Genomic DNA, 17,361 nt, shown 5'->3' with positions numbered 1-17,361 from the left:
TGCTGGAATCTGATGCAAACAGGCTTTTTACACCAAGGATGGATGAGGCTAGAGCTAGAAGTTATAGCCTTAGCGTGAAAGGTGAAATATTTCTGGGGGGTGGGGTGGGGTGGATCTTCCACACTAAGAGGGTGGTGAAAGTGTGGAATGAACTGCCAGCGGAAGTCCTGGATGCAAGTTTGATTGCAACATTTTCAGAGAATTTGCATAAGTACATGGATGGGAGGGGTATGGAAGGCTGTGGACTGGGTAGAATAATAGTTTGGCACAGACAAGTTGGTCAATGACTGAAGTAAACAAAAATGCTGGAGGAACTCAGAGGAATGTTGAATGACAATTTTCCTCCACAGATGTTGCCTGACTTGCTGACGTCCTCCTACAGCTTGCTTTGCGTTAAGTTCATAAATGAGACTCTTGAGGAAAGCTGTAGTTCTTTACGAAACCAGAGTAATTTCAGACTCTCCTTCGCCTTTGTGTTCTATCCTTTTTGATACCACCATATGGCATGTGGGGCCCTTTGCGTTTGCTCCTTCTGAGAACAAACAGGGCAAAGGACAACTTTAGCCTGTGTTTTTCTGCTACCACTTGAAGTTACCGCTTAAAGAATAATGATGTACCCTGTTTTTTTCCAAAGCAAATTGCAAGTTGACACCAACACAGTCAAGTGTGGAAATTTTCAGAACCATATAGGTGAAGTTGTGGATAATGAAGTAGGTTTTCAAAGCTTGCAGAGAGATTTAGGCCAGTTAGAAGAGTGGGCTGAAAGATATCAGATGGAGTTTAATGCTGATAAATGTGAGGTGCTACATTTGGTAGAACTAATCAAAATAGGACATACATGGTAAATGGTAGGGCATTGAAGAATGCTGTAGAACAGAGGGATCTAGGAATAATGGTGCATAGTTCCCTGAAGGTGGAATCTCATGTGGATAGGGTGGTGAAGAAAGCTTTTGGTATGCTGGCCTTTATTAATCAGAGCATTGAGTATAGGAGTTGGGATGTAATGTTGAAATTGTACAAGGCATTGGTGAGGCCAAATTTGGAGTATTGTGTACAGTTTTGGTTACCGAATTATAGGAAAGATGTCAACAAAATAGAGAAAGTACAGAGAAGATTTACTGGAATGTTACCAGGGTTTCGTCACCTAAGTTACACAGAAAGGTTGAACAAGTTGGGTCTTTATTCTTTGGAACGTAGAAGGTTGAGGGGGGACTTGATAGAGGTATTTAAAATTATGAGGGAGGTAGATAGAGTTGACGTGGATAGGCTTTTTCCATTGAGAGTGAGGGAGATTCAAACAAGAGGACATGAGTTGAGAGTTAAAGGGCAAAAGTTTAGGGGTAACATGAGGGGGAACTTTACTCAGAATGGTAGCTGTGTGGAACGAGCTTCCAGCAGAAGTGGTTGAGGCAGGTTCGATGTTGTCGTTTAAAGTTAAATTGGACAGTTATATGGACGGGAAAGGAATAGAGGGTTATGGGTTGAGTGCAGGTCGGTGGGACTAGGTGAGAGTAAGCGTTTGGCACGGACTAGAAGGACTGCGATGACCTGTTTCTGTGCTGTAATTGTTATATGGATCAATGATTTGTTAGTTTCTCACATTTCTAAGGATTTTAAAATCTCTACTAGCTTTTTAATGTAGATTTTAGGCAATTAAGGTTGTTTGTTATCCAATGGGCTTTAAATCCATGATTGCTGGTTAATTCAGATTTTTAGATTGTTAGTGTTCAGAACTGCTGAAGTTGTTCAAGAATTTGAGTATTCGATTTCTTTTCATCATGAACTATCCCTTCCAGCCTGCTCATGATTGGACTGTTTGCCCTACTTCCATCAGGGAGGAGGCTACATCGCATCTATGTCAGAGCCATCAGACTCAAAAACAGTTACTTTCCCTAAGCAGTAAGGCTGATAAACATCTTCACCCGCTAACTCACCCCTCAACACCACAACCACCACTGCTTTATCATTTCCTGTTAGTTATCTTTTGTACAGATGCTTCTGCACCTAGCATTGCTTTATGGACATAAATCAATCTATCTATATAGCTATCTTATGTATTTGTATTTATTCGGGTTTTATTATTATTTTCTTATCGTTTTTTTGTGTGGCATCAGATCCCAAGTAACAATTATTCCATTCTGCTTTACACTTATGTTCTGGAAATGGCATTAAACAATCTTGAATATTTAAGGTACATTTTGATTATCTCAAATTTTATTTTTAATGTATTTGACATTGACTTTTATGTCAAGTCAATTGTATATTTGGACAAGAACATGCATTTGGTTTGATAATTGGTGCTTAACCATCCTAAAGTTAACACAGGTTGGATGCTCAATCTTGTTTGGAAGACTGGTTTGGTTGGCAGTTAAGTGCTTTGAAATGACGTGAATGTCTGGGGAGTTACAAAAATGCTATGTTCTTGATGTTTGATGTTGATTCCAAAATGTTTGCTGAGCCGTTTATTACTTTAAGTTTAAACAGAATTATGCCTTTTCATTAATTTTCATCTGCATTGAGTCCTGTCCTTATTTTTGGGACATCACAGTAAAATATGTGACCATGCTGAATTCCTTGGAAGTATAGTAGGAAATGAGTTTTCAATACATTATCCAACTGAAATGTGCTGCCATCACACATCATAAATTTGTTGGTCAGTTTTAAAAATTATTTAAAATTCCAAGACCTATGACACGATTGATGATGCCAGATGGACATTTTTGAATTGATGCCTTTTAAAGCTTTCTTCCAAGCTGCATTTTATCTTACTTCTGGAGGAATCTTGTTATAAGACTTAAGCAATACAACAATGCTGGAACTACTCAACAGGTCAGAAAGTATCTGAAATGAAATGCAGCATTTTAGCTTAATGGAGTTCCTCCCGAACAATAAAGATACTCTTAGTTGGAGAGAGGGGAATGGTAATGTTGAGTATAGTAGAGAAAGGGTGAGAAATGAGGTGACAAGGAAAAATGTACAAAAATGAACAGCAACGGGGGCATGCTCTGTTTTTAAATGCTGAAAAAACTCTGATTGTTTTTGTGGTGAAATCTTCAATTGCATCTCCTCTTCCAATGCAGGTTCATACTTTTCATATCTTATGTTTTTGCAGATTGTTATATATGGAGCCCTGCCAAGCAAAAAGGAGAATGTGATATACTTGTCTAATCATCAGTGCACAGGTGTGTTAACTTGGCTTTGTATTTTCTTGTCAGTTATTAGGTCTTTAAATTGTGTGTTCTGATTCTTAAATGGTATTTATTCTTGTATATTTCAAATCCCCTTTGAATTCTTCAACAACAAATTACCGTGTTAAATCTTATTCTATTGTTCACTCCTAGGTTTCAGTCTTTCATTTGTAACATGTTAGCAATTATTCCAAGTTCTTTTGTTTTTGGAAATCTGGAAGATACAGATTCTTCTGTTGAGAGGAACAAGAAAATGTTGGCAAACCTTCTGTTTTAAATTAATGTGTTGCAAGTTTGGTAATCAATTCAAACTCATGGTAACATACTTAATATGTTGCTGCATCTCAAATTGGTGTCCATCTTTGTTCCCTTCAATTAGCTTTCCATCTCTGCCACAGTTCCAGATGGTTCTGATTAACATCCTGCTGGCATCATGGGTGTTCTATTCCTCATTGCTGCAGCTTCTCATGTGGTTAACTTCATCATCCTATAGCGGGACATTTCCATTGTCACCCACCTGAAACTGTTCTATTCAGTTTTAAGTGTATAATCGACACACTGCAACAGCACTTCTGGTATTTAAGTTCAAGTTTTTCATCATCTGACTACATACATGCAACCAAAAGAAATGACATTCCTCTGGGCTGCAATGCACCCAGAAATGTATATCAAACAAAGTACATAAAACACAATATTACCAGTACTAAGTTATTAAAATATAGACAGTACTGTAAACAGCTTGCTGTCCTAGTGACGAGACTTTTGTGGTGGCAGGGTATTCATTTGTCTCACAGTTTGAGGGAAGAAGCTGTTCCCCAGTCTGATGGTCCTAGTCCTGCTGCTTTTGTACCTCTTTCCTTATGGTAGTGGGTCACAGAGATTGTCGGATGGTGGTAGTAGGGGTCCTCAACAGTGCTTTGGGCCCTTGTACAACACAATATCACAAACGGGAGAGACCCCGGTGATCCCATCAGCAGTTTTTACTGTGCTTTGTAAGATTTTGCAGTTTCTGTACCACACAGTGATGCAGCCATACAGGACATTCTTGATTGTTCTGTAGAAAGTTGTTAGAATTGGGTTGAGGAGCCTTGCATGCCTCAAAGTGTAGACACTGCTGTCCTGCCTTGACTATTTAGGTAGTGTTTTAGTCCAGGTTAGATTGTGTGTAATGTGCGCGGGAAGACAGCGCCAAACACACGATGGTGTGTTAGACTTGTCGGAGTTTGGGTGGTGCAGTGGCCTTCACCCTCCGGGCCGTTGAGCGATACATTGCTGCAAAGAACGCAGGGGTCCAGCGGTAGCTGGGAGGTACACAGTGCATCTTTAAGAAAAAAGCCAAAACAAACATGCTAATTAATTAGGTGCCGCCCGTAATTGTCGGCCCAGATCAGTGCCGGTTTCCGATTGCATCGTCTCTGATCTGGGCTGACAATTACGTGTCGGCGGCACCTAATTAATTAGCATTTTTATTTCAGTTTTTTTTCTTAAAGATGCGCTGTGTGCCTCCCGGCTAGCTTTGCATTCTCAGCGAATCGGTATCTGTCCGTGGCCTGGGGGTTGGGGTGGTGGGACAGTGGGGTGTCATCTCGTCGCCTGTTTCCATTAGAGCAGGCAGCTCATCTTCTATCTCTGCCTGCCTCCATGTCGAAGGTCGAGGTTCGTCGTCTGCTGTGGCTGATGTGGAAGGCTTGCTTGACTGCTGAGCCTCGCGCAGTTTTCTATCGCGCAGTTTTCTATCACACAGTTCTTTAATAAGGACTCAAACCATCCTGCAAATATCCCCCAAACTGACGTACTCTTTCAAAATTGAAGTTGTACTTTGTCATTACTCATTCGGTTTCGATTGTTATTCTTTTTTCTTCCAATTGGATCAGCTCTTCATCTGTCAGTTCTTGGTGATGGGATGCCAAAACCTCTTCAACATCATGTTCGTCAGCTTCCACAAGCCAAACTCGTGTTGTCCTTACTTCGTTCACCACGATCAAAACACTTAATTATGCCTAGTTTTACCGTAAGTGTAACACCCTTACGAGCTCTTTCAGGCTTTTCCGATACCATAGAACTCATCTTGCAAATGGCTGCTCACAGGCACATGTTAAAGCAAAACAGTTCTGAATCCGGGGGAGAGCGGCTGCTCGGGGCGCTCTGCCTTTTATCGCGTGCTGATTTTTTTTTCGTAACAGTGAAAATACCTTCTGAAAACAGGGTACTAATGTAGGTCTTTTGTAACAGTGAGGTTTCGTAAAGCGAACATCTGAAAAGCGGGGGATACCTGTATACTCATTCATTGAAAATGTTACAGAGTACATATGTTTGACTATTTGACTTGATAAGCTACTTTTTGAATGGTAAATACTTTTTGTTTAGTTTTCTGCTGTTTGTATTATTGAACATAATGCACCAGGAATATATATGAACAATATATTTTCTTCCTATTCAGTTGACTGGATCATTGCAGACATGTTAGCAATCAGACAAAGTGCATTAGGCCATGTGCGTTACGTCCTGAAGGATGGACTGAAGTGGCTTCCGTTGTATGGATGGTACTTCTCTCAGGTATGGTGCCTCTTCTAAACACAGCGCTAGATTGAACTGAATGTGTCTGGACACTTTGAATCTTGTGTTTTATATTCTGTATTTTTGCTTTTTTTTTATTGCATGTGGGGAGGGGGATTTTTATTTTGAACGGGTTCCATGGTTTTCTTCGTTTCATGGCTGTGTGTGGGAAGATGAATCTTAAGGTTGTATACTGCATATGTACTTTGAATCCTTGAAACATAGCGAGTGTGGGAAACATGATAAGCAACTTCATTTCAAAGGGTAATATAATCTGTTTCTTTCCCCTCAGGCATTTTGTGGTTGACCAGTTTCTGTAGTGTTGAGACATTTAGAAAAAAAATTGTTGTGAATTAGATATCAGCTTCAGTATCAACCACATTCTTCATACACAATTCTTTGAAACCAAAAATAGAGAACACTAAGAAGATGAGGTTTATTTGTTGTTTGCCTCAGATCAAATCAGTGAGGATTATGCTGGGCAACTTGCTAGCATTGCTACACTTCTAGTGCCAACGTATTATGCCCACAACTCAGTAATGGTGAATCTTTGGAATGTGGGAAGAAACCAGAGCACCCACAGGAAGCCCATGTAGTCATAGAGAGAATGTACAAACTTCTTGTAGACTGTGGCGGGAATTGAATCCCGATCTTACACTTGGTGCTGTAATAGCATTGCGCTAATGGATAGGCTTCAGTGCGCCAGTTGCAATTAGCCAGTTGTTATTTTGCTTTCCCATGTGTATCGATCATAATGTACTAATGGCTTCAGCAGCCTCTTTCACATTGTTCCATATGTTATTGAATTTGCCTTCTCAATGTTCCCTCTATTATTTTTTTACATCTGCGTGGATCAACCATCTTCAGCTGCTTCATCAATGACCGACCTTCTGTCATAAGGTCAGAAGTCGGGATGTTCACAGATGACTGCACAATGTTCTGCACCATTCGTGACTTTTGAGAATGAAGCAGTTCATACCCACCATGCAGCAGGACCTGGACAATATCCAGGCTTGGGCTGACAAGTGGCAAGTAACATTCGAGCCATGCAAGTGCCAGGCAATAACCATCTCCAGCAAGAGAGACTCTAATCATGGTCCCTTGACATTCAATGGCATCACTGTCACTGAATCTCCTATTATCAGCATCCTGGGGGTTACTATTGACAGGAACCTGAACTGGTCTAGCCATATATACAGAGCAGGCCAAAGTCTAGGAATCCTGTGGAGTGTAACTCACCTCCTGACTCTCCAAAGCCTGTCCACCATGTACAATGCTCAGGTCAGGAGTGTAATGGAATACTCACCACCTGCTTGGATGAGTGCAGCTCCATCAACACTGAAGATGCTTGACACCATCCAGTACAGGGCAGCCCACTTGATTGGTACCCCTTCAACAAGCATCTAATCCCTTCACCATCGATGAACAGTTGCAGCAATGTTTACTATCTACAAGATGGACTGCAACAACACACCAAAGTTCCTAAGGCGGCACCTTCCAGACCCACAACCACTCCTATTGAAAAAGACGAGAACAGCAGATACCTGGGAACACCATCATTTGGAAATCTCCCTCCAAATCACTCTCCATTCGGACTTGGAAACATATCGTTGTTCCTTCATTGTTGCTGGTTCAAAATCATGGAATTCCCTCCGGAACAGCGCTGTGGATATACCTGCACCTCAGGACTGCAGCGGTTCAAGAAGGCAGCTCATCGTCACCAACTAGGGATGGAAAATAAATGCTGGCTTAGCTGGCGACGCCCACATCCTGTAAACAAACAAACAAACAAATAAATAAATAAAACATTGCTCTGTGCAGAATATTTTTAGTCTGAAAGCTGTCAGCACTTTAGTTTTTAATATGCATACCATGAATATTTAAAATGAAAATTGAATTATCACAGACTTTTGATTTTATTAATTGAAGGATATAATGAAATACAGTACAAAGAAACTTCCATGTTTTGTAAACTTTTTCTTGTCTGTCTTCATTAAAATCCATGGTCTATAAACTGTGTCCAGATTAATTTCGCATCCAGATGAAAAATGTTTTAATACTCATTAGATCTTTCAAATGTTCTACTTCTAGTCTGTTTCTGGATTTGCATTTGATTGAATTCATACGACTGAATCGACATTCACAGACAGCATTAGAACCATGATGAAGTGTTCCAACAATGTTAACAAGAATTGACAGTTCTTCAAGTTTTTTATTTCTGAGTACGTAGTTCAACTTATCAGTGAATGTCTTAATTGAACCAGTCGTAATTTTCTCAGAAACGGCACATTTCAAGTTGCAATATTGCTATGATGTTTGAGGCATTGTAATTTGTAATAGTAGCTGAGTATTTTTTTTTGTCAATCGTATAACATTTTCTTTTCCAAATTGGTTGTGATTGCAATAGCAATGGGATCAAAAGCTTGCCGTTCTGTAAACTCATCATCAGGAAATCTATTATCCAAGTGATTATACATACGCTGAATCAAATACAGATGCACATTCCATTATCCGAAATTCTGAGATCCAAAAAGCTCCAAAATACGAAGTTTTTTTTCTGCCAACAGCTGACATCACTCAGGTGTGACATGGCAGCACTAGCAGAGGCCGCCAGACGTCAGTTGTGGCTCAGCGCTCGTACTGGTTACACGTGCATTTGCTGTTCGCTGATATTTTGTATTCACTTTTGACTTTGTTTAATTTCACTGTGAAAATGTCAAAAAGAGCTGTAGATACCCCTATGGGTAACAATGAGAAAAAGAGAAGGAATCTTCTCTATCAATAACGCAGAAAGTAGAGTTATTGCAGAAGCTTGATCGTGGTGTGTCTGTGCGGCGTCTTACTGAAAAAAATAGTATCTGAACTACCACTGTATATGATTTAAATAAACAGAAAGACAAGTTACTGAAGTTTTATAGTGACAGTGACGTTTTACATTTATTCCAATAAGTCATTTACCATGTGTTTGATTCGGTTCATTTGAAGCTGTATATTTTTATGTCTTATTGAATGTTTTTGTTGGAAATAAAATTTCTTCTTGTCATTATTTCCTAATCAATACTGTATAACAATTATTTACATAGCATTTACATTGTATTAGGTATTATAAGTAATCTAGAGATGGTTTAAAGTATACGGGAGGACGTGCGTAGGTTTGGTGCGCCGCTGAGTCCTAAAGTCCACTACATTGAGACAGGTTAAATAAGGAACTTGAGCATATGTGTTTTTTGGTATTGGAGGGGGTGGGGTCTGAAATCCGAAAGATTCTGAATTCCGAAATGCAACTGGCCCCAAGGATTTTGGATAAGGGATTGTGAACCTGTAATAGGCACAGTATCAACATCAGAACTTGTAGACGCAAGCAGATTTTTCACTTTGTCCCTCCAATGAATGTATCTCATCAAGATACTGTGACCATATCTTGCATACCATAGTGCTTCAATTGTACTTAAATAGCTTTTCTGACGGAATTTACAAAGAGAAGTCAGATCTTCTAAAACACTAAGTACAGTTAATGCTACTTGATATCATGGATTGATCACAATCACAATTATATTAACATAGATTTCAAAATTATATGAGCATAATTTCAAATATAAACATTATATGACAGAAAATTCCTGCTGCACAGCAACAAAGGCTATGTGTGCGGGAGCATTTCTGTTACACCTGCGGAGCTTAGAGACAACAGTACTTCAATGTTTTTATTTTATCCTCTTCACTCTGCATCTTAAAGCTTTCATCTTTCTTTACAGTTCTGATGAAAAGTTGATCTGAATTGCTAATTGTTTCTTCACAGATGCTTCAGACAGGTCAAATATTTCTAGTATTTTCAGTTGTTAGAGATTTGCAACATCTGCAATTCCTTTATTTCTGGTATTTAAAATGGTCATCACTGATGTTATTAAATTATGGCAGCACCTTGCTGAGTTCAGAGATTAAAATCATAGATTAGTTGCCAACAATAATAATGGTTATATATTTGATAAATATGGCAAAGACTGAGGTTAAAATATGGAATGATGGATTCAAACCACAGGTTGAGTGTGGCAATTTAATTGAATGTAATAGATTCTACAATATGAAATAGAAAAGCAGTTTGCATGAACATGGTATCACTTGATTGTCAGAGAAATCCTCAAATCACTAATTTTCAGGTTAGTTTATTTCTATTTTTGTTAGCATCAATCGTCAAGGACCCTACCACCCAAGCCATGCAGTCTTCTCACTGCTGCCATCAGGGTGAACTACCAGGTTCAGGAATAGTTATTGCCCCTCAACTATCAGACTCTTGAAGCAGTGGGATAACGTCTCTCAACCTATAACTTCCCACAACCTATGGACTCACATTCAAGGACTCTTTATCTCATGTTCTTGATATTTGTTGTCATTAATTTTATTTTTTCTTTGTGTTTGCACTTTGTTTTTTGCACATTAGTGTTTGTCCATCCTGTTGGGTGCAGTCTTTCATTAATTCTGTTATGATTCTTACGTTTACTGAGTATGCCCAAAAGAAGACGAATCTGAGGGTTGTACTTCATATGGTACTTTGACAATGAATTTACTTTGAACTTTGAGCAATATACTAATGTGAGGGAGATGTGCCTTCCTCACTTGCTTTGATTTGTTTATGGTTAGACCATATGATTGGCTATTAGCTGCCTCTGAAGTGGCATTAAAACCACTCACTGCAACAGTTGAGATGCACAATAAGTGCTGACGTCAACTATTCACATATCATGTGGAAGAAAATGCCATAGTAGTAATAGTAGGAACATAAAGGAAAAAGAGATAATACGAAGATAAGTGGAGGGGCAGGTCGTTTTGAGGAAGTAACGAGGCTAAAGATGGATAGACGGATTAAGAAAGTGGGCAAAGAAGTGCCAGATGGAATACATGGTTATGTACTTTTGGTTGAAGAAATGAAAGGGTTGACTATTTACTTAAATGGAGGGAGAATACAATAAACTGAGATAAGCCTCCAAGAGGAGAGACTGTACTAGATAAGCCTACAAGAGGAGAGACTGTTCTTGATTTGGTATTGGGAAATGAACCTGGTCAGATGTCAGATCTCTGTGGGAGAGCATTTTGGAGATGGTGATCATAATTCTATCTCCTTTACAATAGCATTGGAGAGAGATAGGAACAGACAAGTTAGAAAAACGTTTAATTGGAGTAAGGGGAATTATGAGGCTATCAGGCAGGAAATTGGAAGCTTAAATTGGGAACAGATGTTCTCAGGGAAAAGTACGGAAGAAATGTGGCAAATGTTCAGGGGATATTTGTGTGGAGTTCTGCATAGGTACGTTCCAAGGAGACGGAAGTTGTGGTAAGGTGCAGGAACCGTGGTGTACAAAGTTTGTAATAAATCTAGTCAAGAAGAAAAGAAAAGTTTACCTAAGGTTCAGAGAGCTAGATAGTGTTAATGTTTAGATTATGAGGACACTCAGTCCTCATTTATTGTCATTTAGTAATGTATGCATTAAGAAATGATACAATGTTCCTCCAGTATGATATCACAGAAACACAAGACAGACCAAGACTAAAACTGACAAAAACCACATAATTATAACATATAGTTACAACAGTGCAAAGCAATACCGTAATTTGATGAAGAGCAGACCATAGGCACAGTAAAAAAAAGTCTGAGTCCCGATAGCCCCATGATCTCATGCAGACAGTAGAAGGAAGAAAAACTCTCCCTGCCATGAATCTCCAGCGCTGCAAACTTGCTGATGCAGCACCTTGGAAGCACCCGACCACAGCTGACTCCGAGTCCATCCGAAAACTTCGAACCTCCGACACTGAGCACCATCTCTGCCGAGCACTTCGACCCTGGCCCCGGCTGCCAAGCAACAGGCAAAGCCGAGGATTCGGGGTCTTCCTCTCTGGAGATTCTGGATTGCAAAGTAGCAGCGGCAGCGAAACAGGCATTTCAGAAGTTTCACTAGATGTTCCTCCATGCTTCTCACATCCGTCTCCATCAAATCAGGATTGTGCATGGCATCTTACTTGACAAATAACAGATATTCATCACCGCAGTGGCCACTGCGCGCTCCATCACACCACCATCTTCTTTTCTCTAGAAGATTATAAGGCTAACAGGAAGAAGCTTAAAAAGGAAATTAGGAGGGCCAGAAGGGGCCATGAGAAGGCCTTGGCGGGCAGGATTAAGAAAAACCCCAAGGCATTCTACAAGTATGTGAAGAGCAAGTGGATAAGATGTGAAAGAATAGGACCTATCAAGTGTGACAGTGGGAAAGTGTGTATGGAACTGGAGGAAATAGCAAAGGTACTTAATGAATACTTTACTTCAGTATTCACTATGGAAAAGGATGTTGGTGATTGTAGTGATGACTTGCAGCAAACTGAAAAACTTGAGCATGTAGATATTAAGAAAGAGGATTTGCTGAAGCTTTTGAAAGCATCAAGTTGGATAAGTCACCTTGACTGGATGAGGTGTACCCCAGGCTACCGTGGGAGGTTAGGGAAGAGATTGCTGAGCCTCTGGTGATGATCTTTAAATCATCAATGGGGATCGGAGAGGTTCCAGAGGATTAGAGGGTAGCGGATGTTGTTCCCTTATTTAAGAAAGGGAGTAGAGATAGCCCTGGAAATTATAGACAAGTGAGTCTTACTTCAGTGGTTGGTTAGTTGATGGAGAAGATCCTGAGAGACAGGATTTATGAACATTTGGAGGGGTATAATATGATTAGGAATAGTCAGCATATTGCTAATGGAGAAGATCCTGAGAGGTTTTGTCAAGGGCAGGTCGTGCCTTACGAGCCTGATTGAATTTTCTGAGGATGTGACTAAACACATTGATGAAGGAAGAGCAGTAGATGTAGTGTATATGGATTTCAGCAAGGCATTTGATAAGGTACCCCATGCAAGGCTTATTGAGAAAGTAAGGAGGCATGGGATCCAAGGGGACATTGCTTTCTGGATACAGAACTGGCTTGTTCACAGAAGGCAAAGAGTGGTTGTAGACAGGTCATATTCTGCATGGAGGTCGGTCACCAGTGGAGTGCCTCAGGGATCTGTTCTGGGATCCTTACTTTTCGTGATTTTTATAATGGACAAGGATCAGGAAGTGGAGGGATGGGTTAGTAAGTTTGCTAATGACACAAAAGTTGGAGGTGTTGTGGATAGTGTGGAGGGCTGTCAGATGTTACAGCGGGACATTGATAGGATGCAAAACTGGGCTGAGAAGTGGCAGATGGTGTTCAGCCCAGATAAGTATGAAGTGTTTCATTTTGGTAGGTCAAATATGATGGCAGAATATAGTATTAATGGTAAGACTCTTGGCAGTGTGGAGGATCAGAGGGATCTTGGGGTCCGAGTCCATAGGATGCTCAAAGTAGCTGCGCAGGTTGACTCTGTGGTTAAGAAGGCATATGGTGTATTGGCCTTCATCAATCGTGGAATTGAATTTAGGAGCCAAGAGGTAATGTTGCAGCTATATAGGACCCTGATCAGACCCCACTTGGAGTACTTTGCTCAGTTCTGGTCGCCTCACTACAGGAAGGATGTGGAAGCCATAGAAAGGGTGCAGAGGAAATTTACAAGGATGTTGCCTGGATTGGGGAGCATGCCTTATGAGAATAGGTTGAGTGAACTTGGCCTTTTCTCCTTGGAGTGACGGAGGATGAGAGGTGACCTGATAGAGGTGTATAAGATGATGAAAGGCATTGATTGTGTGGCTAGTCAGAGGCTTTTTCCCAGGGCTGAAATGGTAGCCACAAGAGGACACAGGTTTAAGGTGCTGGGGAGTAGGTACAGAGGAGATGTCAGGGGTAAGTTTTTTACGCAGGGAGTGGTGAGTGCGTGGAATGGGCTGCTGGCAACGGTGTTGGAGGTGGATATGATAGGGTTTTTTAAGAGTCTTTTGGATGGGCATATGGAGCTTAGAAAAATATGGGTAAGCCTAGTGATTTCTAAGGTAGGGACATGTGCGGCACAACTTTGTGGGCCGAAGGCCCGGTATTGTGCTGTAGGTTTTCTATGTTTTAAAGGGACTTGAAGGTTAATTTGCAGGTTGACTCTATGGTAAAGAAGGCAAGTTCAGTGTTCACATTCATTTCAAGGGGACTAGAATATAAAAGCAAAGATGTACTGTTGAGACTTTATAAAGCACTGGCGAGGCCTCATTGGAGTATTGTGTGCAGTTTTGGGCCCCTTATCTTAGAAAGGATATGCTGAAACTGGAGAGGGTTCAAAGAAAATTCGCGAAAATCATTCCAGGATTGAATGGCTTTTCAGATGAGGAACATTTGACAGCTCTGGGCCTGTATTGATTGGAATTTAAAAGAATTAATGTGGCCTCATTGAAATATACCAAATGGTGAAAGGCCTCCATAGAGTGGAGGTAGAGTGGCTGTTTCCTCTGGTGGGAGTGTCCACGGCCAGAGGACAGAGTCTCAGAGTGAGGGGTGTTCTTTTAGAATGGAGTTGAGGAAGAATTTCTTTCGCCAGAGAGTGGTGAATCTGTGGAATTCTTTGCCATAGGCAGTTGTAGAGGCTGAGTTGGTATGTATATTTAACCTAGAGGTTGATAGATTCTTGATTGGTCAGGGCATATAGGTATATGGGGAGAAAGCAGGAGATTGGGGCTGAGAGAAAAAGTAGATTAACCATGATGAAATGATGGCGCACACTCGATGGGCCAAATGACCTAAATTTCTGCTCCTATGTCTTATGGACCTGTCGGGCCTGTTCAGGATTCTTCAAAGGTTAACTTGCAGGCTCAGTTGGTGGTAAGGAGGGCAATGCAATGTTAGCATTCATTTCCAGAAGGGTTTGATATAAAATCAAGGATGTAATGCTTTGGCTGGGTAAAGTACTGTTCAAAGTAAATTTATTATTTAACTACACATATATCACCATATACAACCCTGCGATTCATTTTCTTGTGGGCAATCACAGTAAATAGAGGAAAAACAATTGAATCAATGAAAGATCATACCCAACAGGAAGGATTTTAAAAAAAAATGCAAAAGACAACAAACTGCAAATGCAAATGAGAGAAAATATATTGATAAGCAATAGATATCAAGAACATGAGATGGAGTCCTTGAAAGTGAATGAATAGGTTGTGTGAATAATTCAGTGGGGCAAGTGACTAGTAGTTCAAGAGTCTGATGGTTGAGGGGTAATAACTATTGCTGAACCTGGTAGTGAGTGCTGAGGCTCCCCATACCACTTTCCTGTTGAAGGAGCGAGAAGAGAGCATGACCTGGGTAGTGGGAGTCACTGATGATGCATGCTGCTTTCCTGCAACAGCGCTCTGCATAAATGTGCTCAATGGAGGAGATGGCTTTAGCCGTTATGGACTGGGCTGTTTCAATTACTTTTTGTAGACTTTTCCATTCAAGGGCATTGGCATTTCCATATAAGTCCGAAATGCACCCAGTCTGTTCTCTCCACCTTGCATCTAGAGAAGTTTGTCAAAGTTTTAGTTGACATATCAAATCTTTGCAAACTTTTAAGAAAGTTGAGGCACTCCATGTTTTCTTGGTAATTGCATTTACTTACTTGCCCAAGATGGATTCTCTGAAATGATAACAGGGAGAAATTTAAGGTTGCTGACCCACTTCACCTCTTATTCGCAGATGAAGGCTTTGGTTAGTCTGTACTTGGAGAATTGTGAACAATTTTGCGATCCTTATTTAAAAGATGTGTTGGGACTGGAGAAGGTTCTGATGAGCTTCATGAGAATACTTCCAGAAATTCAAGGGTTAATGTATGAGCTTCACTGCTCTGGGCTTAAACTTGCTGGAGTTTTGAAGAATGAAGGATATCATTGAAGGGCCTTGATAGAGTGGATGTGGGTAGGACGCTTCCTATAGTGGGGGGGATCTAGGACCGGCTTTAGAATAGAGGGACATTCATTTACAACAGAGGTGAGGCATTTCTTTAGTCAGAGGATGGTGAATCTGTGGAATTCATTGTCACAGACAGTGGAGTATATTTCAAGTGGGTGTCACTAAGTTCAAGATGAGTCAGGATGTCAAAGGTTACCAGGAGAAGGCAGGAGAATGTGGTTGAGAAGATAATTTACCAGCCATGATGGAATGGCAGAGCAGACTCAATGAGCTGAGCGGCCTAACTCTGCTCCTGATCTTGTGGTTTATCTTGTCTGGAGCACCAGAGTCTGAGGGAAGATCTGATGGTTTATGAAATTACAAGAGATATTGAAAGGGTAGGCAGTCAGAATGTTTATCCTGGGTCAAAATTCCAGAGGATGTATATTTTAGGTGAGCTGGAATCAGCTGAAGGAAGATGAGTAGGGCAAGTACTATTTAGATAGTGTGGTAAGTACTGGAGAAGGTTTCACGGCTGGGGTGGATGCTGATGTAGTGGTGATCAAGGGGCTTGTAAGTTAGCACGTGAATATGCAGGGATTAGGGAGAGAAGATGCAGTGCAAGAGGGTTGGGGAACTCTGTAGGAAGCAGGAATAGGTGCGAGGTGAGAACAGGTGAGTATGTGGGGAATGGGAGAGATACGGTGTTATGGGGGTGGGTGGGAGTCTACATGGGGAGCAGGAAATCTACAGGGGGGAATTTAATGGAGAGACAGTTATGTTGGATATTATTGCCTGAAACGGGAAAACTGAGCTGAATGCTAATACTCATAAAAGTTGCTGCCTGGCCTGCTGCGTTCACCAGCAACTTTTGTGTGTGTTGCTTGAATTTCCAGCATTTGCAGAATTCCTGTTGAATGCTAATACTGAATACTTCATTATATCGTGTGTAAAATTTAATTTTAGAGAAGACTACTGGGGAATGAAAAAAAGGATACCATTGTTAAAATGGCAGACTAGATTGCATATGGGAAGTGGTACTGATTTTACATTTTGTTCACTAGAGTTGCTTTTAATTAGAGCCCTGCATTATATTTTCAGGAAATTTTATGAAAATGGCAAATAAGCATAAAACGTCAAACCACTCTCTTCAAATACAGGTGGCACTCGGGTCACAGATTTTGTTGTGGCTCTAGTGGGGAAGAAATTGACAACAAAAGCTTGTGCAGGCAATCAAGTTTCAGGCTGATATGCTTCATATTTTGTCTCTTGATGCTCTCATTAAATTAACTGTGTTGACTAAATACAAGCTCTGAATTGAAAATAATGTTCTGGTGCTCCAGTGAAAAGACATATTTAGGAATGGTTGGGGGGGCTTTTAAAAAAACCTACATTTTTAAAGGTTGGTGCAATATCTGATTATTTACATCAGTGAAATGCACCAAGACTTCAGTGCATTCCAGCAGCCAAAAGTCAATGTTAATACAGTTTTAGGATTTTCTAATGTGCTTACCTGTATTCAGATTTAGTTTAGGATTTTTAACAGAAGTATAAAGAATTATCATGAGCTGGGACATAATTTCATGCATATGTGCCAACAAGCAGTACTGCATTTGGACTTGTATGCCATTTAGACTGTTGTGCTTTTTCACTTTTGAAATTAGCCTAAGAATTGCAAATTAGAAAGTTGGCCCTGTACTAAAATGAGCAGAACTACTGAAGCTTATTCATGGATAGTTTTCTGTTTATGCTGTTACTATCAGCTGTTGATCACTTTATTGTCAGTTATGTTGCACTTCTAAAAATTCTATTAT

At 40.4% G+C, this 17,361-nt stretch overlaps 1 protein-coding gene across 1 annotated transcript in view; it reads left to right on the top strand.

Annotated features, from left to right (window-relative positions):
* agpat5 (1-acylglycerol-3-phosphate O-acyltransferase 5 (lysophosphatidic acid acyltransferase, epsilon)) overlaps positions 1-17,361 on the top strand; it is a 158,421-nt gene that overhangs the window by 28,671 nt on the left and 112,389 nt on the right. The window contains exons 2-3 of the mRNA XM_063038917.1: positions 3,113-3,182; positions 5,629-5,744. Of these exons, the coding sequence (XP_062894987.1) occupies positions 3,113-3,182; positions 5,629-5,744 (186 nt within the window). The remainder of the gene's footprint in view (positions 1-3,112; positions 3,183-5,628; positions 5,745-17,361) is intronic.

This window comes from Mobula hypostoma, chromosome 2 (genome assembly GCF_963921235.1).
Source record: "Mobula hypostoma chromosome 2, sMobHyp1.1, whole genome shotgun sequence".
Classification (NCBI taxonomy): Eukaryota; Metazoa; Chordata; class Chondrichthyes; order Myliobatiformes; family Myliobatidae; genus Mobula; species Mobula hypostoma.
This window is presented reverse-complemented; position numbering and strand designations above follow the sequence as displayed.